Raw genomic sequence first — 27,307 nt, 5'->3', positions numbered from 1 at the left:
GTTCTGAGTCTCCCAGTAGGAGAGGGCGGACAGTCGCTGGTGTGTGTACGCACACGACTGGCGGCTCTCCGCCTCAGGACTCTACAGAGATTCCTGTACGCCGAGCACCCTCCCAGGTGGCACGTGTTGGCGACTTTCTTCCTCTGGAGGGGCCGCTGTCTTCACGAAGATATGCAGCTACCGCCGGCGGGCGTCAGCCGTGCTGCTTTGCAGAGTCTGCTCGGCTTCTATCAGGACCTACTGAGAGTCTGGAACATGGCTGCCTCAGGCCGGGAATCCCCTCCTCTGGCAGAGGGCGGGGTCCTGGCCGACCCTTGCCCTGCCTCAACGGATGTCGGTGTGGCTCAGTTGTGTGGATCGACTCAAGCTGAGCTGCTCGTCGGGCCCAGGCCCCGCAGCCTTACCCGAGAGACGAATCCACACAACTTGAGCCGTCTCTCATCGACACCCACAATCCCATTCAGGGATGCAGGCAGGAGGTACCTTTATGGGCTGTTGCTCCACACCCTCCACTTCCTAGCCGTTGTCCACCGTCCCGACACGCCATGGTGGTCGGTCTTCCCACCTGGAGGTGAGGGGGGTCCCCAATGGAAGTCCCTTTACAAGGGAGTCCTTCCCATGCACCTTGGGGATCTTGGCTGGAAGGTGCTGCATCGAGCGGTGCCCTGTAATAAGTTCTTTAGTCTGTACACGTATCTCCCAGCCGCGTGTCACTTCTGCGGGCTGGAGGAGACCGTGTACCAAATGTACGTGGAATGTGTGAGGCTGCAGCCCCTTTTCGCGTATTTGCGTGGGCTGCTTCTCGCCTTCTGGTTGTATTTCAGTCCCACCCTATTCATATATGGTCATCCAGTAAGGAGGGGGGCACAGAGGGACGAGGATGTCCTTGTCAACTTGCTCCTGGGGCTGGCGAAAATTATCATCCGTGGCTCCTGGAAAAGGGTGGCAGGAGGTTCTCCCCGGGCGGACTGCCTGGCTATGTTTAGGGGGTATGTTCGTGCCCGGGTGAACATTGAAAAGGAATACGCACAGTCCACGGCGACCGTAGAGGTGTTCCGGCTCCGCGGGGTGTAAATGCCATCATTGATGAGGATGGCAATATATTGGTTTAACATGTATTGTCTGTTTGTAGTGTAGTAAATGTGTTAGTCACTGGTTTTGTAAATATTGTATAGCACCGACATTTGTAATAAAGAATTCTGTAAAAAAGAAAGGGGACAGACACAGAGTGATGTTCCCATCACACACCCCTGGGGTCTGACACAGAGAGATGTCCCATCACACACTCCCGAGGACAGACACAGAGTGATGTTCCCATCACACACTCCTGGGGTCTGACACAGAGAGATGTCCCATCGCACACTCCCGGGGACAGACACAGAGTGATGTCCCATCACACACTCCCGGGGACAGACACAGAGTGATGTCCCATCACACACTCCCGGGGTCAGACACAGAGTGATGTTCCCATCACACACTCCCGGGGTGACACAGAGTGATATCCCATCACACACTCCCGGGGGCTGACACAGAGTGATATCCCATCACACACTCCCGGGGACAGACACAGAGTGATGTCCCATCACACACTCCCGGGGCAGACACAGAGTGATATCCCATTACACACTCCCGGGGTCAGACACACAGTGATTTCCCATCACACACTCCCGGGGTCAGACACACAGTGATGTCCCATCACACACTCCTGGGGACAGACACACAGTGATGTCCCATCACACACTCCTGGGGTCAGACACACAGTGATGTCCCATCACACACTCCTGGGGACAGACACAGAGTGATGTCCCATCACACACTCCCGGGGACAGACACAGAGTGATGTTCCCATCACACACTCCTGGGGACAGACACACAGTGATGTCCCATCACACACTCCCGGGGTCTGAGGTTCAGGAGAGACAGGAGCCACATACTTCCTTGTATCTGATGAAGTGCCGTAGAACTGGGCTCCCTCTGTTCTCCACGTCCTTGAAGAATATCCGGATATTGTTGCCTGTGCTTTCTCTCCTGGTGGAGACACTGGGCCTGTCTGGTTCCCCTGTGGGAATAACAAACAATTTTCATTGGTCCTGTCCCATGGAACAAAGGATCAGGCCTTTCCTCCTATCTGCCCGTTACCGGCTCTCTAATCTAGCTCTCCCATCAGCCATTGTATTCTCAACACACCCCCTTCCCCGAATCTCTCTCCCCTTTTAGAAACCCTGACCCAGTCTCCTCCCAAAACCTCTTTTGGTAATCAAGAACGAGCGGCACATGTTCAGCTTGTAGAGATACACTTGTGTCAGGGGTCCTGATTGTTGAGACCCTCAGCCTCCTGCCCTCACCCCATTCAATTTATTCCATCCCAAACTTCTCTTTCTTCTAAATGTCTCGATCCGTACTTCCCTTGACGTGCAAGGAGACCCCACCCTCAGCTGCTCCAGGTTTCTCTTCCGGACGGGAGTCCCTCCTTCCCTGGGGAACATCCCGAGGAAACCCGGTCATGCCACTCTGCCCCATCTCCATTTTGGAGAAGGGGGCAGCATTCTCTGTCCCATCCCCATCTGAAGCCTTGCCAGCACCACTTTACAACCCGTGTTCTCAGGATTATTTTTTATTTCCACAGTTTGTCTTCTTCTGCACTTTGGTTGCCAGTTTTTCTCTGTGTACGTATAGTGTTCATAAAATTCTATAGTATTTACTTTTTTCCTGCAAATCCTTGAAAGAAAATAAATCTCAAGGTAGTATATGGTAACATATCTATTTGAGAATAGATCTACCTTGATCTTTGATTCCCTACCAGAGGGGACAAGACTGTCTGTCTATCCTTATGGAGGGAGGGACGGATGAATCTATTCCTCTTATCCGTAAGCCTCTCAGGCTCCTTCGCTCCAGGGAAAGCGTATCTGATCTCTCCCCAGAACGAGAGTCCTCCAGTCCGGGCAGCATCCGGTGGGAGTTTTCTCTCAATCCCTGCATTGCGATCGCATTCTTGGCAGGAAAATGGTTGGTTGTGTTGTAACAATGACAATATCTACTGCGAGGTAATGTTGCAGCTTTATAAAACTGTGGACAGACCCACCCAGAGTATTGTGTGCAGTTCTGGTCACCTCATTATAGGAAGGGTTTGGGAACTTCAGAGGGGGTGCAGAGGAGATGTACCAGGATGCTGCCTGGATTAGGGAGCATGTCTTATGAGTATAGGTTGAGCAAGCAGGGTCTTTTCTCACTGGGGGATGAGAGGTGACTTGATAGAGGCCTACACGATGATAGGAGGTGTGGATCGAATGGAAAGTCAGAGACTTTTTCTTTTTCAGAAAATAGCTAATATGAAGGACAGTATTTTAAGCTCATTGGAGGGAAGTAGAGGTGAGATGTTAAAGGTTGTTTTTTTTACACAGAGAGTGGTGTGTGTGTGGGACACCCTACCAGGGGAAGTGGCAGAGGCCATTACGTTAGGGATATTTAAGAGACACTTTAGATAGGCACATGGCAGAAAGAAAAATGGAAAGCAGGGTGAGATTGATGTCAGAGTAGGTTAAATGGTGGAGGGCCTGTTGTGCTGTACTTTTCTATGTTCTGAAGAACGTGGATGGAGCATCTGGGCGGAACCATAGTAAAATGGTGTTTAGTGTGAAGAGTGTGAGGAATGTGCAAATAAAGTGGATGGCTTTCTCGTTGGGGTTCAACTTGGTCTCTTCCTGCTATAGGAAAGATGCAGAGGAGATTCACAAAGGTATTGCTAGGACTTGAAGGACTAAGTTATGGAGAGAGGTAGGGCAGTTTGAGACTTTATTCACTGGAGTTTGGGTGACCTTCTAGAGGTATATAAGTTGATGGGGGGGTGGGCATAGAAAGGGTGAATGCGCACAGCCGTTTTCCTGAGGGTTGGGGAATCGAGGATTAGAGGACACCAGTTCACCTTGTAGACATGAACTTGGGTTAGTGGAACTGGCATCTATTTACAGCCTTTTCTTCCATCGCCCCCGCCCGCCTCACTCTGAACCCCCAGAGGTTGTGTCAATTGGGACAGCAGGGTGAATCCATTTGTCCCGTTTCATACACGATCATGGCCCCAACAGCCACAAATCTAGCCATGTCCTTCTCGGATCCACTCAGTGATGAGAGCTCCCGAGGTGGGGGGAGTTCCAGAGACTCTAGACGAGAAGGGTAAACCCCCAATCCTGAATGGTGAATGCAACAGCCTCCCCCCCCCCACACAGTCATTTCAGGACCTCCTGTCTTGAAACTTCCCAGTCCAGCATAGGTTTTCCCATCCGCTTTCCCTTTGTGGGATCTTGCTGTGCACCGGTTGGCAAAAGGGGGATTTTTTTCACCGTTCTCTCCCTCGACTGCCCCTCCCCACTTCCCCAAAATTCACCCAATCGCAGCAGGCGAGAAGATGGGAGGTGAGGAAAGTGGAATGGAACGTTACCTCCTATTGGACGGGCCGTAGATGACATCACCGGACATAATGACAGCGATCACATGGTGATGAGATGGAGGATGAACGATGGTGATGGTTACATGGAGGAGAGAGCAGCAGTGAGAGAGTTACTGGGCAATGCATGGCCAGTGGTAATAAAATATACAAATATTAACAATTTTATAAAGCAAAGGGCAGCCCCAAGAGACCTGTGGGAGACTATTCCATCCATCCAGCCACTACTGGACCACTGAATCAGCTCTCCCAGCAGCCCCTGTTCTCTCTGCCTCCTGTAACCTCTCCCCACTTTGTGCATCTGGTATTCAATCTCCCTCTGCCCTCCCACCCCTCTGCGAACGTATCTTGGATCAAATGATCTCCCCACCTCAACCTCTCCCATCTAGCTCACTCCTTATCCCTCCCCCCACTCTCTCCTCTCCACTTTCTCCCTATTCCCACTCTCTCTCCACCCAACACACACCCTCTCCCCCACTATCTCCCTACCCCTACCATCTTTCTCTCTCCAACTATCTCTAACATTCTCTCTACCCCACATTCTACCCTCTTCTCTCTCTCCCACACACTGACACAATTCTCTTTACCTCCTTTTCTTCCCCAGTTCTCTCTGAACCCTCCTCTGCCCACCTCTCCTTACCCCCTTCTCTCTCTCCCCCCACACTCTTCCCCAATTCTCTCTGCACCCCGCTCTCATTATCCCCCTCGCTATCCCCACTCTCTCCCTCTTGTCTCTCTACCCCTTCGCTCTCTCCCCAACCCTTCCTACCCTCTTCTTCCTCTCCCACACTCTCTGCCCCTTCCCTCTCCAAATTCTCGTTCTCACCGCACTCTCTCCTCTTTCTCACCCCACTCTCTTGCTCTCAACCCCACTCTCTCGCACCCTCCCCAAACTCTCCCTCGCCGTCACCCCCAATCTCTGACTCTCTCTGTATCTCTCTTCCCTCATTTCCACCCCTCCCCTGTGGGTCTGAATCTGTGCTCAGTCCACCTCTGACTCATTGCCCACCCTACCCCCATCCCCACCCCTCTGTACGCGGATGTTTCTGGTGGAATCCACTCACGGATCGAGAGAGTTCTGGCGGAGACGATGTCGGAATAATTGCCGTCGCCTTTGCCGTTGATCGCCGACACACGGAACTGGTACGGAGTGTAGGGCTGCAATCCGGTGACAAGGTAATATTCTGGGGTGGGGGGCAGAGGAAGAGGGGCAGGATTGGTCACAGTGAAAAGCTTGTCTTTCAGGGATTATAGAAAGTGTAGCACGGTAGATATAACCGACCCCTGCACACAATAATCTACACGCACCTACGGAGATGAATAAACTGTCGATGTTTCAGGCGGAGACCCTTCATCAGCCCCTCCTGACCCCGACATTTCCCCCTTCCCCGCCACTCTCCCGCCCTCCGATTCCCCTGGCGTACCATTGTTGACCCGTGTCCGGTTCCATTTCCAGCTGGAGTTCTGCCTCCACTCCAGCCAGTATCCCAGGACGGGGATCCCACTGTCCTCACCGGGCGGGCTGAAGGACACCTGGACTGTGGTGGAGCGCGGCTCCGCACTCAGATCCCGCGGGATGCCTGGAAACCCTGCAGAGAGGAAACGGGTTCAGTGGGAGCAGGGCGGAATGGAGCGGCGGCTGGGAGGGAGAGAGGGGGGAGTCTCCTCCGGCAGAGGTGGGGGTGCAGGCAAGAGGTGCCTTCACTGACGGAGATGTGGTGGCCGGCGGGACGGAGGGAGGGAGGGGATGTTAAGAAGGAGTCTCCCCTTGATGGAGCAGGAGGGGGTGGGGGTCGGAGGGACCTGGAGAGACTGTTCTGGAGATCCCGATTTCCATCACCACCCTGCTGTCTGTACGGAGTTTGCCTGCGCTTCTTGTGATCCTGGGGGGGGTGGGGGTTGGAAGAGGGAGACTCCAGGGTGGGAAGAGAGATGAGACGGTGTGGATGTGAGGGGAAGGACAATCACAGGGAGGGGGAAGTGTGAATGGGAGAGGAAGTGGGAAGGGGGTCTCTGGGTGGAAGAGTCCCATCATTTAGTCATGGCTGTCCTCACCTCCCTCCCTCAGCTGCACCGTGTGAGAAGCCGAGCCCTGAGCGTTGGTGGCTGTGCACTGGTACACTGAGAATTCCTCTGGGGAGCTCACTCTCACCTGAAAGAGAGAGCGAGGGAGCATCAGTGAGAAGAGAGGAGGGATGTACAACCCTCTGGTCCCTACACTCCTCCCCGACTCCGTGACCCTCTCCGGATCTTACACCCCTCCCTGTCTGTAACCCCCTCCATCCCCTACACCCCTCCCCATCTCTGTAACCCCCTCCAGCCCCTACACCCCTCCTTGTTTCTGTAACCCCCTCTGGTCCCCACACCCATCCCCGTCTCTGTAACCCCTTTCAGCCCCTCTCCACCACCCAGTCTCTGTAACTCCCTCCAGCCCCTACACCCCTCCCCTTCTGTCTAACCCCCATAACCCGGACTGACCTGCAGGACACTCCTGATTTCTGTTGAGGTTTTGGAGATAACTCCAATGTCCCCAAGATCCAAACTCTTCCGGCTCCAGGTGATGTTGGGCTCGGGATAAGCCCGGACGGTGCAGGAGATGTTGACGGGGTTTCCTAACCAGCTGTACAGGACCTGCGGTTCAGAAGGTTCAAATGTGGGGATGTCTGTAGTGGGCAAAGTGACACTGGTCAGTCACAAACAGAGCAGAACCTCACCCCTCCCACAGCGTACCCTCCTCACCCCCCTCCCACAGTGTTCACCCCTCACCGCCCTTTCCTCAGTGTTCCCTCCTCACTCCCTTCCCACAGTGCTCCCTCCTCACCGCCCCTCCAACAGCGTACCCTCCTCACCCCCCTCCCACAGTGTTCACTCCTCACCGCCCTTTCCTCAGTGTTCCCTCCTCACCCCCCTCCCACAGTGCTCCCTCCTCACCGCCCCTCCAACAGCGTACCCTCCTCACCCCCCTCCCACAGTGCTCCCTCCTCACCGCCGCTCCCACAACGTACCCTCCTCACCCCCCTCCCACAGTGTTCACTCCTCACCGCCCTTTCCTCAATGTTCCCTCCTCACCCCCCTCCCACAGTGTTCACTCCTCACCGCCCTTTCCTCAATGTTCCCTCCTCACCCCCCTCCCACAGTGTTCACTCCTCACCGCCCCTCCCACAGCGTACCCTCCTCACCCCCCTCCCACAGTGCTCCCTCCTCACCGCCCCTCCCACAGCGTACCCTCCTCACCCCCCTCCCACAGTGTTCACTCCTCACCCCCCTCCCACAGTGTTCACTCCTCACCGCCCTTTCCTCAGTGTTCCCTCCTCACCCCCCTCCCACAGTGCTCCCTCCTCACCGCCCCTCCAACAGCGTACCCTCCTCACCCCCCTCCCACAGTGTTCACTCCTCACCCCCCTCCCACAGTGTTCACTCCTCACCACCCTTTCCTCAGTGTTCCCTCCTCACCCCCCTCCCACAGCGTACCCTCCTCACCCCCCTCCCACAGTGTTCACTCCTCACCCCCCTCCCACAGTGTTCACTCCTCACCACCCTTTCCTCAGTGTTCCCTCCTCACCCCCCTCCCACAGTGTTCACTCCTCACCGCCCCTCCCACAGCGTACCCTCCTCACCCCCCTCCCACAGTGTTCACTCCTCACCGCCCTTTCCTCAGTGTTCCCTCCTCACCCCCCTCCCACAGTGCTCCCTCCTCACCGCCCCTCCCACAACGTACCCTCCTCACCCCCCTCCCACAGTGTTCACTCCTCACCCCCCTCCCACAACGTACCCTCCTCACCCCCCTCCCACAGTGTTCACTCCTCACCGCCCCTCCCACAACGTACCCTCCTCACCCCCCTCCCACAGTGTTCACTCCTCACCGCCCTTTCCTCAGTGTTCCCTCCTCACTCCCTTCCCACAGTGCTCCCTCCTCACCGCCCCTCCCACAGCGTACCCTCCTCACCCCCCTCCCACAGTGTTCACTCCTCACCCCCCTCCCACAACGTACCCTCCTCACCCCCCTCCCACAGTGTTCACTCCTCACCGCCCCTCCAACAGCGTACCCTCCTCACCACCCTCCCACAGTGCTCCCTCCTCACCGCCCTTTCCTCAGTGTTCCCTCCTCACCCCCCTCCCACAGTGCTCCCTCCTCACCGCCCCTCCCACAACGTACCCTCCTCACCCCCCTCCCACAGTGTTCACTCCTCACCCCCCTCCCACAACGTACCCTCCTCACCCCCCTCCCACAGTGTTCACTCCTCACCGCCCCTCCCACAACGTACCCTCCTCACCCCCCTCCCACAGTGTTCACTCCTCACCGCCCTTTCCTCAGTGTTCCCTCCTCACCCCCCTCCCACAGTGCTCCCTCCTCACCGCCCCTCCCACAACGTACCCTCCTCACCCCCCTCCCACAGTGTTCACTCCTCACCGCCCCTCCAACAGCGTACCCTCCTCACCCCCCTCCCACAGTGCTCCCTCCTCACCCCCCTCCAACAGCGTACCCTCCTCACCCCCCTCCCACAGTGTTCACTCCTCACCGCCCTTTCCTCAGTGTTCCCTCCTCACCCCCCTCCCACAGTGTTCACTCCTCACCGCCCTTTCCTCAGTGTTCCCTCCTCACTCCCTTCCCACAGTGTTCACTCCTCACCGCCCTCCCACAGTGTTCACTCCTCACCGCCCTCCCACAGCGTACCCTCCTCACCCCCCTCCCACAGTGCTCCCTCCTCACCGCCCTTTCCTCAGTGTTCCCTCCTCACCCCCCTCCCACAGTGTTCACTCCTCACCGCCCTTTCCTCAGTGTTCCCTCCTCACTCCCTTCCCACAGTGCTCCCTCCTCACCCCCCTCCAACAGCGTACCCTCCTCACCCCCCTCCCACAGTGCTCCCTCCTCACCCCCCTCCAACAGCGTACCCTCCTCACCCCCCTCCCACAGTGTTCACTCCTCACTGCCCTTTCCTCAGTGTTCCCTCCTCACCCCCCTCCCACAGTGCTCCCTCCTCACCGCCCCTCCCACAACGTACCCTCCTCACCCCCCTCCCACAGTGTTCACTCCTCACCCCCCTCCAACAGCGTACCCTCCTCACCCCCCCTCCCACAGTGTTCACTCCTCACCGCCCTTTCCTCAGTGTTCCCTCCTCACTCCCTTCCCACAGTGTTCACTCCTCACTCCCTTCCCACAGTGTTCCCTCCTCACCCCCCTCCCACAGTGCTCCCTCCTCACCGCCCCTCCAACAACGTACCCTCCTCACCCCCCTCCCACAGTGTTCACTCCTCACCGCCCTTTCCTCAGTGTTCCCTCCTCACCCCCCTCCCACAGTGCTCCCTCCTCACCGCCCTTTCCTCAGTGTTCCCTCCTCACCCCCCTCCCACAGCGTACCCTCCTCACCCCCCTCCCACAGTGTTCCCTCCTCACCCCCCTCCCACAACGTACCCTCCTCACCCCCCTCCCACAGTGTTCACTCCTCACCGCCCTTTCCTCAGTGTTCCCTCCTCACTCCCTTCCCACAGTGCTCCCTCCTCACCCCCCTCCAACAGCGTACCCTCCTCACCGCCCCTCCCACAACGTACCCTCCTCACCCCCCTCCCACAGTGTTCACTCCTCACCGCCCTTTCCTCAGTGTTCCCTCCTCACCCCCCTCCAACAGCGTACCCTCCTCACCCCCCTCCCACAGTGTTCACTCCTCACCGCCCTTTCCTCAGTGTTCCCTCCTCACCCCCCTCCCACAGTGCTCCCTCCTCACCGCCCCTCCCACAACGTACCCTCCTCACCCCCCTCCCACAGTGTTCACTCCTCACCGCCCCTCCCACAACGTACCCTCCTCACCCCCCTCCCACAGTGTTCACTCCTCACCGCCCTTTCCTCAGTGTTCCCTCCTCACCCCCCCTCCCACAGTGTTCACTCCTCACCGCCCTTTCCTCAGTGTTCCCTCCTCACACCCCTCCCACAGTGTTCACTCCTCACCGCCCTTTCCTCAGTGTTCCCTCCTCACCCCCCTCCCACAGTGTTCACTCCTCACCGCCCCTCCAACAGCGTACCCTCCTCACCCCCCTCCCACAGTGCTCCCTCCTCACCCCCCTCCAACAGCGTACCCTCCTCACCCCCTCCCACAGTGTTCACTCCTCACCGCCCCTCCCACAACGTACCCTCCTCACCCCCCTCCCACAGTGTTCACTCCTCACCGCCCTTTCCTCAGTGTTCCCTCCTCACCCCCCTCCCACAGTGTTCACTCCTCACCGCCCCTCCCACAGCGTACCCTCCTCACCCCCCTCCCACAGTGTTCACTCCTCACCCCCCTCCAACAGCGTACCCTCCTCACCCCCCTCCCACAGTGTTCACTCCTCACCGCCCTTTCCTCAGTGTTCCCTCCTCACTCCCTTCCCACAGTGCTCCCTCCTCACCGCCCCTCCCACAGCGTACCCTCCTCACCCCCCTCCCACAGTGTTCACTCCTCACCGCCCCTCCCACAGCGTACCCTCCTCACCCCCCTCCCACAGTGTTCACTCCTCACCGCCCTTTCCTCAGTGTTCCCTCCTCACCCCCCTCCCACAGTGCTCCCTCCTCACCGCCCTTTCCTCAGTGTTCCCTCCTCACCCCCCTCCCACAGCGTACCCTCCTCACCCCCCTCCCACAGTGTTCCCTCCTCACCCCCCTCCCACAACGTACCCTCCTCACCCCCCTCCCACAGTGTTCACTCCTCACCCCCCTCCCACAACGTACCCTCCTCACCCCCCTCCCACAGTGTTCACTCCTCACCGCCCTTTCCTCAGTGTTCCCTCCTCACTCCCTTCCCACAGTGCTCCCTCCTCACCGCCCCTCCCACAACGTACCCTCCTCACCCCCCTCCCACAGTGTTCACTCCTCACCGCCCTTTCCTCAGTGTTCCCTCCTCACCCCCCTCCAACAGCGTACCCTCCTCACCCCCCTCCCACAGTGCTCCCTCCTCACCCCCCTCCCACAGTGTTCCCTCCTCACCCCCCTCCCACAGTGCTCCCTCCTCACCGCCCTTTCCTCAGTGTTCCCTCCTCACCCCCCTCCCACAGTGCTCCCTCCTCACCGCCCCTCCAACAGCGTACCCTCCTCACCCCCCTCCCACAGTGCTCCCTCCTCACCGCCCTTTCCTCAGTGTTCCCTCCTCACCCCCCTCCCACAGCGTACCCTCCTCACCCCCCTCCCACAGTGTTCACTCCTCACCGCCCTTTCCTCAGTGTTCCCTCCTCACTCCCCTCCCACAGTGTTCACTCCTCACCGCCCTTTCCTCAGTGTTCCCTCCTCACTCCCTTCCCACAGTGCTCCCTCCTCACCGCCCCTCCCACAACGTACCCTCCTCACCCCCCTCCCACAGTGCTCCCTCCTCACCCCCCTCCAACAGCGTACCCTCCTCACCCCCCTCCCACAGTGCTCCCTCCTCACCGCCCTTTCCTCAGTGTTCCCTCCTCACCCCCCTCCAACAGCGTACCCTCCTCACCCCCCTCCCACAGTGTTCACTCCTCACCGCCCTTTCCTCAGTGTTCCCTCCTCACCCCCCTCCAACAGCGTACCCTCCTCACCCCCCTCCCACAGTGTTCACTCCTCACCGCCCTTTCCTCAGTGTTCCCTCCTCACCCCCCTCCCACAGTGCTCCCTCCTCACCGCCCCTCCCACAGCGTACCCTCCTCACCCCCCTCCCACAGTGTTCACTCCTCACCCCCCTCCAACAGCGTACCCTCCTCACCCCCCTCCCACAGTGTTCACTCCTCACCGCCCTTTCCTCAGTGTTCCCTCCTCACTCCCTTCCCACAGTGTTCACTCCTCACCGCCCCTCCAACAGCGTACCCTCCTCACCCCCCTCCCACAGTGCTCCCTCCTCACCCCCCTCCCACAGTGCTCCCTCCTCACCGCCCCTCCAACAGCGTACCCTCCTCACCCCCCTCCCACAGTGCTCCCTCCTCACCCCCCTCCAACAGCGTACCCTCCTCACCCCCCTCCCACAGTGTTCCCTCCTCACCCCCCTCCCACAGTGCTCCCTCCTCACCGCCCCTCCCACAACGTACCCTCCTCACCCCCCTCCCACAGTGTTCACTCCTCACCGCCCTTTCCTCAGTGTTCCCTCCTCACCCCCCTCCCACAGTGTTCACTCCTCACCGCCCCTCCCACAACATACCCTCCTCACCCCCCTCCCACAGTGTTCACTCCTCACCGCCCCTCCCACAACGTACCCTCCTCAGCCCCCTCCCACAGTGTTCACTCCTCACCGCCCTTTCCTCAGTGTTCCCTCCTCACCCCCCTCCCACAGTGTTCACTCCTCACCGCCCTTTCCTCAGTGTTCCCTCCTCACTCCCTTCCCACAGTGCTCCCTCCTCACCGCCCCTCCCACAATGTACCCTTCTCACTCCCCTACCTGGAGGCTTCCTCCTCCCACAGCACTCCCTCCTCACCAGCCCTCCCGCTATGCTCACTCCCCATCACTTACACTTGACTTTGACTGTGATTGACAAAGATTTCCTCACTGATCTCTTTTTGATGGATCCAATGCACTGATACGATCCTGCATCTGACGCCTGGATGTTTTTGATCACCAGAGTCCCATTGGACAGGATACTGTAACGCCCTAAATGAAAAGGAGGAGGGTGTTAAAACTTCTGGTTTTGTAGGAGCTCTGTGCACAGTTCCAGTCTCCGTATCCCTGGGTCAGACCCACACCGGGAGCACCGTGCACAGTTCCAGTCTCCGTATCCCTGGGTCAGACCCACACCGGGAGCACCGTGCACAGTTCCAGTCTCCGTATCCCTGTGTCAGACCCACACCGGGAGCACCGTGCACAGTTCCAGTCTCCGTATCCCTGGGTCAGACCCACACCGGGAGCACCGTGCACAGTTCCAGTCTCCGTATCCCTGTGTCAGACCCACACCGGGAGCACCGTGCACAGTTCCAGTCTCCGTATCCCTGGGTCAGACCCACACCGGGAGCACCGTGCACAGTTCCAGTCTCCGTATCCCTGGGTCAGACCCACACCGGGAGCAATGTGCACAGTTCCAGTCTCCGTATCCCTGGGTCAGACCCACACCGGAAGCACCGTGCACAGTTCCAGTCTCCGTATCCCTGGGTCAGACCCACACCGGGAGCACCGTGCACAGTTCCAGTCTCCGTATCCCTGGGTCAGACCCACACCGGAAGCACCGTGCACAGTTCCAGTCTCCGTATCCCTGGGTCAGACCCACACCGGAAGCACCGTGCACAGTTCCAGTCTCCGTATCCCTGGGTCAGACCCACACCGGGAGCACCGTGCACAGTTCCAGTCTCCGTATCCCTGGGTCAGGCCCACTCTGGGATCAGTGATCAGTGAACATACCTGACTGGACAATCTCCTGGTGATATTTCCAGGACACAGTGGGATCCGGAATGCCAACCACATGGCATAGAACAGCTGCATCTGATCCCTCTTCAAACTCCTGGATAGGAAGTATATTTTCGAACTTGGGGTCCTCTGCCAAGAGAAACAAACACAAATATTCACTGTGCAGATCCTGTGCTGGCGGTGGGGTTATCCCCCGAACACTTCCACTGGCGGTGGGGTTCCCCCCAAATACTCCCACTGGTGCTGGGGTTATCCCCTGAACACCCCCATTGGTGGTGGGGTTATCCCCCGAACACTCCCACTGGCGGTGGGGTTATCCCCCCGAACACCCCCACTGGTGCTGGGGTTATCCCCCCGAACACCCCCACTGGCGGTGGGGTTATCCCTCAAACACTCCCACAGGTGCTGGGGTTATCCCCCGAACACTCCCACTGGTGGTGGGGTTATCCCCCCCCGAACACCCCCACTGGCAGTGGGGTTATCCCCCTGAACACTCCCACTGGCGGTGGGGTTATCCCCCTGAACACTCCTACTGGTGGTGAGGAGTGAATACCGTGGGGGGATTGGTTGAGGAGGGAATGCTGTGGGAGGGGCGGTGAGGAGGGATCAGCGTGGGAGGGGTGGTTGAGGAGGGAATGCTGTGGGAGGGCAGTGAGGAGGGATCACTGTGAGGGGTGGTTGGTTGTTTGCTGGTCAGGACGGCCCCTCCTGTCAGTCACACCTGGTCTGGGAATTGGACATTTCTCTGTCCAGGGAGCTCAGTTGTGCATTTGGAGATATGACTCTGACCCACTTACCTATAACACTGATGGTGATGGATTTCCGCTGCTCTTTGCCATTCTCCAGACTGGCCACGCACCAGTACTTCCCATTCACCTCCGGGTCGGCATTAATGATCTCCAGCTTGGATTGGTATTCACTCACTTCAGTCTGGATGTGGTTGGTCCCCTCCACCTCATCCTCCACCTCATCCTCGTTACTGACGAGCCAGAGAATGGAGTCAGCTTCTCCGTTTTCCACTGGTGAGAGAGAGGACAGGGCTTCAGAGCAGGAGTGAGCCCAACCTCAGCTCTGTCCCCACACGTCCCAGGAGTGACCGTGTGTGTGAGTGAGTGTGTGTGTGTGTGTGTGTGTGTGCAAGTGAGTGTGTGTAAGTGTGAGTGAGTGTGCATTGTGTGTGAATGAGTGTGTAACGGTGAGTCTGTGGGAGTGAGCTTGTGTGTGTGTGAGCACTGACCTTTGCAGATAAAAGTCCTGCTCTCTCCCAGTACGACGTTCCCACTTGGTGGAATGATGGTCAGTTTCACTGAACCTGTGAGATCAGAAATAGAAACTGGTCACTCAACTGATGGGGTTCATTGAACTGGGCACCCTGGTGAGGGAAACAACCACACCACCTCCACCACACACTCCCACAGTTTCAAACGGGTCTCTGAGAAAGAGACGTCCGGCCATCGAACAGGGACTTAGTGGAAGAAAGAAACCCCTCTTTAAACAGGGTATGAAGGGAAGGACACCCTCCATTAAACAGGGTCCCCACAGGAGAGACTCCCTCCCTTAAACAGGGTCCGCCATGGGGGAGAGACTCCCTCCATTAAACAGGGTCCGCCATGGGGGAGAGACCCCCTCCATTAAACAGGGTCCCCACAGGAGAGACTCCCTCCCTTAAACAGGGTCCCCATGGGGGAGAGACTCCCTCCATTAAACAGGGTTCCCACAGGAGAGAGACTCCCTCCATTAAACAGGGTCCGCCATGGGGGAGAGACCCCCTCCATTAAACAGGGTCTCCACAGGAGAAACTCCATCCCTTAAACAGAGACCCCACAGGAGAGAGACTCCCTCCATTAAACAGGGTCCCCATGGGGAGAGACCCCCTACATTAAACAGAGACCCCACAGGAGAGAGACTCCCTCCATTAAACAGGGTCCCCACAGGAGAGATACACAGAGACACACTCACTTCTTGCCTCCGAGTATGCCCATAAACTGCCGGAGGGACCGTACTTTGGTCGCTCCCAGTTTCTAAGTGCTTTCCCTTCAGCGCACAGACACTTGCCTGCAACTGGGATCCCAGCCAGACCTACAGCCCGCAGACTAACTCAGAAGTCAGTACAGGAAGCAATCAAGGGATCTTAGTGCCTGATCGACCCCTTGATCGTTGGTCCCCAGAGGCAGCGCTACTGGCCAACAAGAACCATTCCGTTCCTGGAGCCCTCACTGTGGTCTCGAATACAGGTCAGGATTCAGAGGAGATGAGGGAGAGAGAAGGGAGGAATGAGAAGAGAGAGGGTGGAAAGGGAGGGAGGGGGGATGGAGAGAAAGGGAGAGTGTGGGAGGGAGGAAGAGAGAGGGGAAAGAAAGAGTCAGCCCTTTTGAAAATGATCCCTGTTTGCAACAGTCTGTCTCTTTAAGAGAGATCCCAGGAAGAGATCCTCTATTTAAAAGGAGTCTCAGTGACTGAGGGAAGAATTTCCTGATTAAAAATGTCCCTGAGAGAGATTTCCAGATTCAAAGGAGCCCTGCAGACATTCCTCCTTTCAAAGTGGGTCACTTTGAACAAAATACCCCCTTGACATGGGACCGTGACGGGGAGAGGCTGCCGTTTCTAAATTAAACATTGCAGGGGGGGTCTCTGACATAGGTGCTTGCTCCCTGTGCTCTGGAGTCTGTCTGTAACTGACAACCCACATGGTAGAGGCAACCCACAGTGGGGAGACTCTCTTTGGCAAAAGCTCCCAGGATGAGCGTCCTTCAAAAGGGCATACCTGGAAAAGGGTCCCCGGGTGAAAACCCATTTGCTGAGTCCCTGGCAGAGAGATGCTCAGCTTAAAGGGGTTTCTGAGGGCAATGTTCTCCCCAGGAAAGTTCTTAAGGGTGACACACCCTCGTTCAAAAAGAATCTCTTTTAAGGCTTTGCAGTGGGAGGTTGTGCTTCAGGAAGAGAAGGAGAAGAGGGGGAAAGAGAGAGAGCGGGAGGGAGAGAGAGAAAATGAGTCTGTGTGAGAGAGAGGAAGGAGGAAAAGTGAAGATAGAGTGATGGAGGAGAGAACGTGAGAGGGAGAAAGGAAAGAAGGAAGGAAGAGGAAAGAATGTGAATGGAAAAGAGGAATAGAGAGAGGAGAGGAAAGGAGGGGAGAGAGTGAGTGTGAAAGGGCAGGAGCAGGAGAGAGAGTGTTAGAAAGTACTGTGTCAGGGAGAGGCTGGGGAAAAGGAGAGGGGTAAAGGAAGAGGGTGGGTGGATGGGATGGGGGGGCCAATGAGGGGATGAGTATTGTGAGTGAGAGGAGAGGGAGGACAGGAGGGAAGGGATGAAGGGTGAAGAGAGGAGGGAGCGAGGGAAGGAGAGGTAAGGTGGGGGGAGGAGAGTGAGTTGAGAGAGGGGAGGGTGAGTGACTGTATTGAGGGGCAGCAGAGAGAGGATGTGTGAGAGGAAGAGAGGGAGAAACAGAGAATATGTTCCAGAGAGAAGGAGAAAGAGTGAGAGAGTGAGGGAAGGCAGCATCCATCATCAATGACCCTCACATCGGGTACATCCTCTCTCCTCAATACCTCCATCGCGGAGGAGGCACTCAACGATTCAGGAACAGACTCTTCCCCTCCGCCATCAGATTCCTGAATGCTCCATGAACACTACCTCACTATTCCTTTATTTTGCTCAATTCATTTTGTAATTTAGAGTAATTTTATGTCTTTTCTCCGTCACAAAACAACAAGTTTCATGTCATATGACAGTGATAAACCTGATTTTGAGAGAAAGAGTGTGAGAGAATGCATGTGTATGACACTGTGCGTCTGACCAGAGAAGAAGAGAGAGTGAATGAGTGAGGCAGGGAGAGAGGGCATCTTCGAGGGACCTCTGCTGCACAGACTACATCCGAGTGATGGACCGTGTGAGGCATCGTGTCAGCAGTTAGAGGGATATGTAATGAGGTTAATACTAATTCCATCCACACTGACTCCACTCATCCCTCCCCCACAGAGCAGAGAACAATGGTCTGAGAATAGAAACCACCTCCACCTCGAGGACAAACAATTGCCACTTGGGACAAATTTCCAATTCCGGAGTTTGTCAGATTATCAAGGCATTGTTAGGGGAATGATACGGATGCAATTGCTGGTCTTCTGGGATTTCTAAAGCCAGTATGATAGACGGGACGGTGTATTTTAAGATGCAGATCAGGAAATGCTAAATATGGCGACACTTTCATGGAAATGATTGAGGGCCAAGTGTTGCAGTCAGACAGATTGTCCCTGCTGATGCTTGACAGAAGAGTGGACAATATTACAATGAATTCTTTCCCAACCACAGCTCAGTGCTCCTCCCTCACCACCCCTCCCACAGTGCTCCCTCCTCACCCCCTCCCAGAGCACTCTCTCCTTACACCCTCCCACAGTGCTCTACCTCACTCTCTCCAACAACATTCCCTCCTCTCCCCCTCCCACAGCACTCTCTACTCACCCCTCCCACAGCGCTCTCTCATCACCCCCTCCCACAATGTTCCCTCCTCACCCCCACCCACAGGACTCTCTCCTCACAGCACTCCCTCCTCATACTCCTCCAAGAGCGCTCCCTCCTCACTCCCTCCCAAAGTGCTCTAACCTCACTTCCTCCCACAACATTCCCTCCTCACCCTCTCCCACAGATTTCCCTCCTCACCCCCTCTCACAGAGCTCCCTCCTCACCCCTCTCACAGTACTCCCTCCTCACCCCCTCTCACAGTGCTCCCTCCTCACCCCCTCCCACAACATTCCCTCCTCACCCTCTCCCACAGAGCTCCCTCCTCACCCCCTCCCACAGTACTCACTCCTCACCCCCTCCCACAGTGCTCCCTCCTCACCCCCTCCCACAGTGCTCCCTCCTCTCCCCCTCCCACAGTGCTCTATCCTCACTCCCTCCCACAACATTCCCTCCTCACCCCCTCCCACAGCACTCCCTACTCACCCCCCCCACAGTGCTCACTCCTCACCCCCTCTCACAGTGCTCCCTTCTCACCCCCCCCACAGTGCTCACTCCTCACCCCCTCCCACAGTGCTCCCTCCTCACCCCCTCCCACAACATTCCCTCCTCACCCCCTCCCACAGTGCTCACTCCTCACCCCCCCCACAGTGCTCACTCCTCACCCCCTCTCACAGTGCTCCCTTCTCACCCCCCCCACAGTGCTCCTCCTCTCCCCCTCCCACAGTGCTCACTCCTCACCCCCTCCCACAGTGCTCCCTCCTCTCCCCCTCCCACAGTGTTCCCTTCTCACCCCCTCTCACAGTGCTCCCTCCTCACCCCCTCTCACAGTGCTCACTCCTCACCCCCTCCCACAGTGCTCCCTCCTCACTCCCCTCACAGTGCTCCCTCCTCACCCTCTCTCACAGTGCTCCCTCCCACAGTTCTCACTCCTCACCCCTTCCCACAGTGCTCACTCCTCACCCCTTCCCACAGCACTCCCTACTCACCCCCTCCCACAGTGCTCCCTCCTCTCCCCCTCCCACAGTGCTCACTCCTCACCCCCTCCCACAGTGCTCCCTCCTCTCCCCCTCCCACAGTGCTCACTCCTCTCCCCCCCACAGTGCTCACTCCTCACCCCCTCCCACAACATTCCCTCCTCACCCCCTCCCACAATGCTCCCTTCTCACCCCCTCCCACAGTGCTCCCTCCTCACCCCCTCCCACAGTGCTCCCTCCTCACCCCCTCCCACAGTGCTCCCTCCTCTCCCCCTCCCACAGTGCTCACTCCTCACCCCCTCTCACAGTGCTCCCTTCTCACCCCCTCCCACAGTGCTCACTCCTCACCCCCTCCCACAGCGCTTCCTTCTCACCACCCTCCCACAGTGCTCCCTCCTCACCCCCTCCCACAGTGCTCCCTCCTCTCCCCCTCCCACAGTGCTCACTCCTCACCCCCTCCCACAGTGCTCCCTTCTCACCCCCTCCCACAGTGCTCACTCCTCACCCCCTCCCACAGCGCTCCCTCCTCACCCCCTCTCACAGTGCTCCCTTCTCACCCCCCCCACAGTGCTCCCTCCTCATCCCCTCCCACAGTACTCACTCCTCACCCCCTCCTACAGTGCTCCCTTCTCACCCTCTCCCACAGTGCTCACTCCTCACCCCCTCCCACAGCGCTCCCTTCTCACCCCCTCCCACGGTGCTCCCTCCTCACCCCCTCCCACAGTGCTCCCTCCTCACCCCCTCCCACAGCACTCCCTACTCACCCCCTCCCACAGTACTCTCTCTCCTTAGTGCCCCTCCTGCAGCGACACAGTTAGTCCGGATGGTGAAGAAATTACTTGGTCTGCTGGTCATCAGTCAGGCCACTGTGTACAGGAGCTGAAATGTCATGTTACAACTGTACAGGACGCTGGTGAGACCGCACTCGGTGTATTGTTCGTAGTTCTGGTCACCCAGCTATAAGAAGGACGTCATTTAACTGGGGAGGGTTCAGGGAAGATTGACCAGGACGTTAGCAGAGCTGATCAGGAGAGGTTGGACAGGGAGGGACTGTTTTTCCTGGAACAGAGGGGTGACCTGATAGAGGTTTATAAAACCATGGAGGGTGTTGATAACATGGATGGTCACAGTCTTTATCCTAGGTCTAAAATAAGATCTCTCCCTCTCATTTTAAACTCATCTAAAATTAGAGGATATAGGTTGGAAGTGAGAGGGGAAAGATTTAAAAGGGCAATATTTTTCACCCTGAGTGTGATCCATGTGTGGAACGGTCTGCCAGAGAAAGTGGTCGAGGGAGGTACAACCACAATGATTAAAAGTGCACTTGGCAGGTGCATGGACAGGAAGGGTTTAGAGAGATGGGCACTCGGACAGGGACACGGAGAGATAGGGTTTAGAGAGATGGGCACTCGGACAGGGACACGGAGAGAAAGGGTTTAGAGAGATGGGCACTCGGACAGGGACACGGAGAGATAGGGTTTAGAGAGATGGGCACTCGGACAGGGACACGGAGAGATAGGGTTTAGAGAGATGGGCACTCGGACAGGGACACGGAGAGATAGGGTTTAGAGAGATGGGCACTCGGACAGGGACACGGAGAGAAAGGGTTTAGAGAGATGGGCACTCGGACAGGGACACGGAGAGATAGGGTTTAGAGAGATGGGCACTCGGACAGGGACACGGAGAGATAGGGTTTAGAGAGATGGGCACTCGGACAGGGACACGGAGAGATAGGGTTTAGAGAGATGGGCACTCGGACAGGGACACGGAGAGAAAGGGTTTAGAGAGATGGGCACTCGGACAGGGACACGGAGAGATAGGGTTTAGAGAGATGGGCACTCGGACAGGGACACGGAGAGAAAGGGTTTAGAGAGGTGGGCACTCGGACAGGGACACGGAGAGATAGGGTTTAGAGAGATGGGCACTCGGACAGGGACACGGAGAGATAGGGTTTAGAGAGATGGGCACTCGGACAGGGACACGGAGAGAAAGGGTTTAGAGAGATGGGCACTCGGACAGGGACACGGAGAGATAGGGTTTAGAGAGATGGGCACTCGGACAGGGACACGGAGAGATAGGGTTTAGAGAGATGGGCACTCGGACAGGGACACGGAGAGATAGGGTTTAGAGAGATGGGCATTCGGACAGGGACACGGAGAGAAAGGGTTTAGAGAGATGGGCACTCGGACAGGGACACGGAGAGATAGGGTTTAGAGAGATGGGCACTCGGACAGGGACACGGAGAGATAGGGTTTAGAGAGATGGGCACTCGGACAGGGACACGGAGAGATAGGGTTTAGAGAGATGGGCACTCGGACAGGGACACGGAGAGATAGGGTTTAGAGAGATGGGCACTCGGACAGGGACACGGAGAGATAGGGTTTAGAGAGATGGGCACTCGGACAGGGACACGGAGAGATAGGGTTTAGAGAGATGGGCACTCGGACAGGGACACGGAGAGATAGGGTTTAGAGAGATGGGCACTCGGACAGGGACACGGAGAGATAGGGTTTAGAGAGATGGGCACTCGGACAGGGACACGGAGAGATAGGGTTTAGAGAGATGGGCATTCGGACAGGGACACGGAGAGAAAGGGTTTAGAGAGATGGGCACTCGGACAGGGACACGGAGAGATAGGGTTTAGAGAGATGGGCACTCGGACAGGGACACGGAGAGATAGGGTTTAGAGAGATGGGCACTCGGACAGGGACACGGAGAGATAGGGTTTAGAGAGATGGGCACTCGGACAGGGACACGGAGAGATAGGGTTTAGAGAGATGGGCACTCGGACAGGGACACGGAGAGATAGGGTTTAGAGAGATGGGCACTCGGACAGGGACACGGAGAGATAGGGTTTAGAGAGATGGGCACTCGGACAGGGACACGGAGAGATAGGGTTTAGAGAGATGGGCACTCGGACAGGGACACGGAGAGATAGGGTTTAGAGAGATGGGCACTCGGACAGGGACACGGAGAGATAGGGTTTAGAGAGATGGGCATTCGGACAGGGACACGGAGAGATAGGGTTTAGAGAGATGGGCACTCGGACAGGGACACGGAGAGAAAGGGTTTAGAGAGATGGGCACTCGGACAGGGACACGGAGAGATAGGGTTTAGAGAGATGGGCACTCGGACAGGGACACGGAGAGATAGGGTTTAGAGAGATGGGCACTCGGACAGGGACACGGAGAGAAAGGGTTTAGAGAGATGGGCACTCGGACAGGGACACGGAGAGAAAGGGTTTAGAGAGATGGGCACTCGGACAGGGACACGGAGAGATAGGGTTTAGAGAGATGGGCATTCGGACAGGGACACGGAGAGAAAGGGTTTAGAGAGATGGGCACTCGGACAGGGACACGGAGAGATAGGGTTTAGAGAGATGGGCATTCGGACAGGGACACGGAGAGAAAGGGTTTAGAGAGATGGGCACTCGGACAGGGACACGGAGAGAAAGGGTTTAGAGAGATGGGCACTCGGACAGGGACACGGAGAGATAGGGTTTAGAGAGATGGGCACTCGGACAGGGACACGGAGAGATAGGGTTTAGAGAGATGGGCACTCGGACAGGGACACGGAGAGATAGGGTTTAGAGAGATGGGCACTCGGACAGGGACACGGAGAGATAGGGTTTAGAGAGATGGGCACTCGGACAGGGACACGGAGAGATAGGGTTTAGAGAGATGGGCATTCGGACAGGGACACGGAGAGAAAGGGTTTAGAGAGATGGGCACTCGGACAGGGACACGGAGAGATAGGGTTTAGAGAGATGGGCATTCGGACAGGGACACGGAGAGAAAGGGTTTAGAGAGATGGGCACTCGGACAGGGACACGGAGAGATAGGGTTTAGAGAGATGGGCATTCGGACAGGGACACGGAGAGAAAGGGTTTAGAGAGATGGGCACTCGGACAGGGACACGGAGAGAAAGGGTTTAGAGAGATGGGCACTCGGACAGGGACACGGAGAGATAGGGTTTAGAGAGATGGGCACTCGGACAGGGACACGGAGAGATAGGGTTTAGAGAGATGGGCACTCGGACAGGGACACGGAGAGATAGGGTTTAGAGAGATGGGCACTCGGACAGGGACACGGAGAGATAGGGTTTAGAGAGATGGGCACTCGGACAGGGACACGGAGAGATAGGGTTTAGAGAGATGGGCATTCGGACAGGGACACGGAGAGAAAGGGTTTAGAGAGATGGGCACTCGGACAGGGACACGGAGAGATAGGGTTTAGAGAGATGGGCATTCGGACAGGGACACGGAGAGATAGGGTTTAGAGAGATGGGCACTCGGACAGGGACACGGAGAGAAAGGGTTTAGAGAGATGGGCACTCGGACAGGGACACGGAGAGAAAGGGTTTAGAGAGATGGGCACTCGGACAGGGACACGGAGAGATAGGGTTTAGAGAGATGGGCACTCGGACAGGGACACGGAGAGATAGGGTTTAGAGAGGTGGGCACTCGGACAGGGACACGGAGAGATAGGGTTTAGAGAGATGGGCACTCGGACAGGGACACGGAGAGATAGGGTTTAGAGAGATGGGCACTCGGACAGGGACACGGAGAGATAGGGTTTAGAGAGATGGGCACTCGGACAGGGACACGGAGAGATAGGGTTTAGAGAGATGGGCACTCGGACAGGGACACGGAGAGATAGGGTTTAGAGAGATGGGCACTCGGACAGGGACACGGAGAGAAAGGGTTTAGAGAGATGGGCACTCGGACAGGGACACGGAGAGAAAGGGTTTAGAGAGATGGGCACTCGGACAGGGACACGGAGAGATAGGGTTTAGAGAGATGGGCACTCGGACAGGGACACGGAGAGATAGGGTTTAGAGAGATGGGCACTCGGACAGGGACACGGAGAGATAGGGTTTAGAGAGGTGGGCACTCGGACAGGGACACGGAGAGATAGGGTTTAGAGAGATGGGCACTCGGACAGGGACACGGAGAGAAAGGGTTTAGAGAGATGGGCACTCGGACAGGGACACGGAGAGATAGGGTTTAGAGAGATGGGCACTCGGACAGGGACACGGAGAGATAGGGTTTAGAGAGATGGGCACTCGGACAGGGACACGGAGAGATAGGGTTTAGAGAGATGGGCACTCGGACAGGGACACGGAGAGATAGGGTTTAGAGAGATGGGCACTCGGACAGGGACACGGAGAGATAGGGTTTAGAGAGATGGGCACTCGGACAGGGACACGGAGAGAAAGGGTTTAGAGAGATGGGCACTCGGACAGGGACACGGAGAGAAAGGGTTTAGAGAGATGGGCACTCGGACAGGGACACGGAGAGATAGGGTTTAGAGAGATGGGCACTCGGACAGGGACACGGAGAGATAGGGTTTAGAGAGGTGGGCACTCGGACAGGGACACGGAGAGATAGGGTTTAGAGAGATGGGCACTCGGACAGGGACACGGAGAGAAAGGGTTTAGAGAGATGGGCACTCGGACAGGGACACGGAGAGATAGGGTTTAGAGAGATGGGCACTCGGACAGGGACACGGAGAGATAGGGTTTAGAGAGATGGGCACTCGGACAGGGACACGGAGAGATAGGGTTTAGAGAGATGGGCACTCGGACAGGGACACGGAGAGATAGGGTTTAGAGAGATGGGCACTCGGACAGGGACACGGAGAGATAGGGTTTAGAGAGATGGGCACTCGGACAGGGACACGGAGAGATAGGGTTTAGAGAGATGGGCATTCGGACAGGGACACGGAGAGATAGGGTTTAGAGAGATGGGCACTCGGACAGGGACACGGAGAGAAAGGGTTTAGAGAGATGGGCATTCGGACAGGGACACGGAGAGAAAGGGTTTAGAGAGATGGGCATTCGGACAGGGACACGGAGAGAAAGGGTTTAGAGAGATGGGCACTCGGACAGGGACACGGGGAGAAAGGGTTTGGAGATATCGGCCAAATGCAGGGACAAGTTGGCATGAAAAATGGAGATAATCGACGCACCCCACATGCATCACATTACCTCTCCCATCAAGGGTGGGGCATTGGTGAGGGTGAGTAATACCAATTTTCCAAGAATCAACCATCCCTCATTCCCCTCTTCCACCCCACCCCCCACTGCTGGAACTCACCACTCGTGGGATCTCACTGTGCCAAAACCTTCCTCTCCAACCGCTTTGCAGACGATGTTCAACCTGTCCAGTCCCTGTTGGCTCATGGGACAGGCTCAATCTCATTCTTTCCCTCCACACCTCCATTTCCTGACTTTTAACCTCATTCCCCTCAACCTCTGCCTCATCTGCATTTGAGATTCTATCCCCTCACCTGCACACCAAAGCCCTCAAATTAACCCCGTGCGTCTCTCTCTTTTGGGCACTGAAGGAAATCAGCTGGGGAGTGGTGGGGGAGAACCTGCCAGGGAGACCATAAGACCATGAGATCAAATTAGGCCAATCGGCCCATCGAGTCTGTTCTGCCATTTTGGCTGATTTATTATCCTTCTCAACTGCATTCTCCACCCATCTTCCTGACGCCCTGATTAGTCAAGAAACTATGAGCCTTGACTTTAAATGTAACTCAATGACTTAACCTACACAGCCATCTGTGGCAATGAATTTCACAGCTTCATCACCCTCTGGCTATAGAAATCCCTCCTCATCTCCATTCTAAAGGCATGTTCCTTTACCCTGAGGCTCTGCCCCATTCTCCCAACAGAGAGTGTACGGAGTGCACGCAGACAGCGGTCTCCAGTTCCCCATCCCACCCCCCACCCCGCACCCCGTCCCTCCACTCTGCAGCACACGAGCATCACGGCACCCCAAAATCCACAAACAATGTGGCGTTTTAGTCGAGTTTACCTGTATCACAGCCGACCAGACACTGGAGGATGATGCAGACAGTCAGCTGGTGGAACATGTTTTTTCTCTCTCTCCCACTCTGCATTTCTCCGCTTTGTTTCTATTTCTCTCTGTCTATCGTAGTTCTCTCGTTTAGCTCTCTCTTTCTCTAATCTCTCTATCCTATCACCACACTGTTTTCTTTATTTTCTCTTTACTCTGTCTGTCGTCTGCCTCTCTCTCCCATCTCTGTTTCTCTGTTCTCTAAGCCGTAGAGACAGCTGATCAGGAGCTGGGGTGACTCTGGACTCTGTGTGAAGCCCATACATCAGCATCTGCCTATTTATTGCCTGCAGTTTGGCCATGAGCAGCCGTGCTTCCTTCCTCGACCCCTCCTAGCCAGCCTTATCTCCCATCTCCAGCACGTTCAGCTCCCCTGCCCCCACCCCTCCCCTACGATTTGACCAGGCGCCAGCACGACCTCCACCCCAGTCGCCGAGGGCCCCGTGTTTACTGACACAGGCGGCTGGCTGCAATGCACCGGAGGACAGTCAGACCATCCACACGTCTGGGAGGATGCAGAGGCAGGTATACACAGACTCATGGAATGGGAGAGACACACAGACTGAGACAGAGGTTGGGAGACACAAAGAGACATAGACGGGGAGTCACAAAGATGGGAGGGTGGTGGGGAGAGACACAGACACGCGTACTGAGGGACACAGAGACTGGAGAGAAACAGATAAACAGACTGAAAGGGATAGAAACACAGGTTGGCAGGCACATAGAAACACACAGAATGAGAGAGACAGAGAGGCGTACAGACCGAGACGGAGTGACCTCGAGCCACCCAGACAGAGACGGACTGACCTCAAGCCGCCCAGACCGAGACAGACTGACCTCGAGCCGCGCAGACCGAGACCGACTGACCTCGAGCCACCCACCCAGCCCGAGATGGACTGACCTCGAGCCACCCACCCAGACCGAGACGGACTGACCTCGAGCCACCCAGACTGAGACGGACTGACCTCGAGCCACCCAGGCCGAGACAGACTGACCTCAAGCTGCCCAGACTGACCTCGAGCTGCACAGACCGAGACCGACTGACCTCGAGCCACCCACCCAGCCCGAGATGGACTGACCTCGAGCCACCCACCCAGACCAAGATGGACTGACCTCGAGCCGCCCAGACCGAGACGGACTGACCTCGAGCCGCCCAGACCGCGACGGACTGACCTCGAGCTACCCACCCAGACTGAGACGGACTGACCTCGAGCCACCCACCCAGACCGAGATGGAGTGACCTCGAGCCACC

General features: G+C 56.9%; 1 protein-coding gene across 3 annotated transcripts in view; it reads right to left on the bottom strand.

Moving 5' to 3' along the window:
• Positions 1–26,326, bottom strand: part of LOC140201687 (neural cell adhesion molecule 1-like) — a 32,305-nt gene extending 5,979 nt beyond the window's left edge. The window contains exons 1-10 of one of the 3 annotated variants that reach the window (XM_072266216.1): positions 26,014–26,326; positions 14,996–15,070; positions 14,556–14,777; positions 13,753–13,887; positions 12,874–13,011; positions 6,920–7,104; positions 6,497–6,593; positions 5,866–6,030; positions 5,505–5,625; positions 1,935–2,061 (exon numbers count right to left, since the gene is read on the bottom strand). In XM_072266216.1, coding sequence (XP_072122317.1) covers positions 1,935–2,061; positions 5,505–5,625; positions 5,866–6,030; positions 6,497–6,593; positions 6,920–7,104; positions 12,874–13,011; positions 13,753–13,887; positions 14,556–14,777; positions 14,996–15,070; positions 26,014–26,098 — 1,350 coding nt within the window. In that variant the 5' untranslated portion in view covers positions 26,099–26,326. Of the gene's footprint in view, positions 1–1,934; positions 2,062–5,504; positions 5,626–5,865; positions 6,031–6,496; positions 6,594–6,919; positions 7,105–12,873; positions 13,012–13,752; positions 13,888–14,555; positions 14,778–14,995; positions 15,071–19,954; positions 20,061–26,013 lie in introns of those variants that run through there. The other 2 variants (XM_072266217.1, XM_072266215.1) reach the window with 2 other exon arrangements.
• Between the last annotated feature and the right edge of the window lie 981 nt (positions 26,327–27,307).

Source organism: Mobula birostris, chromosome 8 (genome assembly GCF_030028105.1).
Source record: "Mobula birostris isolate sMobBir1 chromosome 8, sMobBir1.hap1, whole genome shotgun sequence".
Lineage (NCBI taxonomy): Eukaryota > Metazoa > Chordata > Chondrichthyes > Myliobatiformes > Myliobatidae > Mobula > Mobula birostris.
This window is presented reverse-complemented; position numbering and strand designations above follow the sequence as displayed.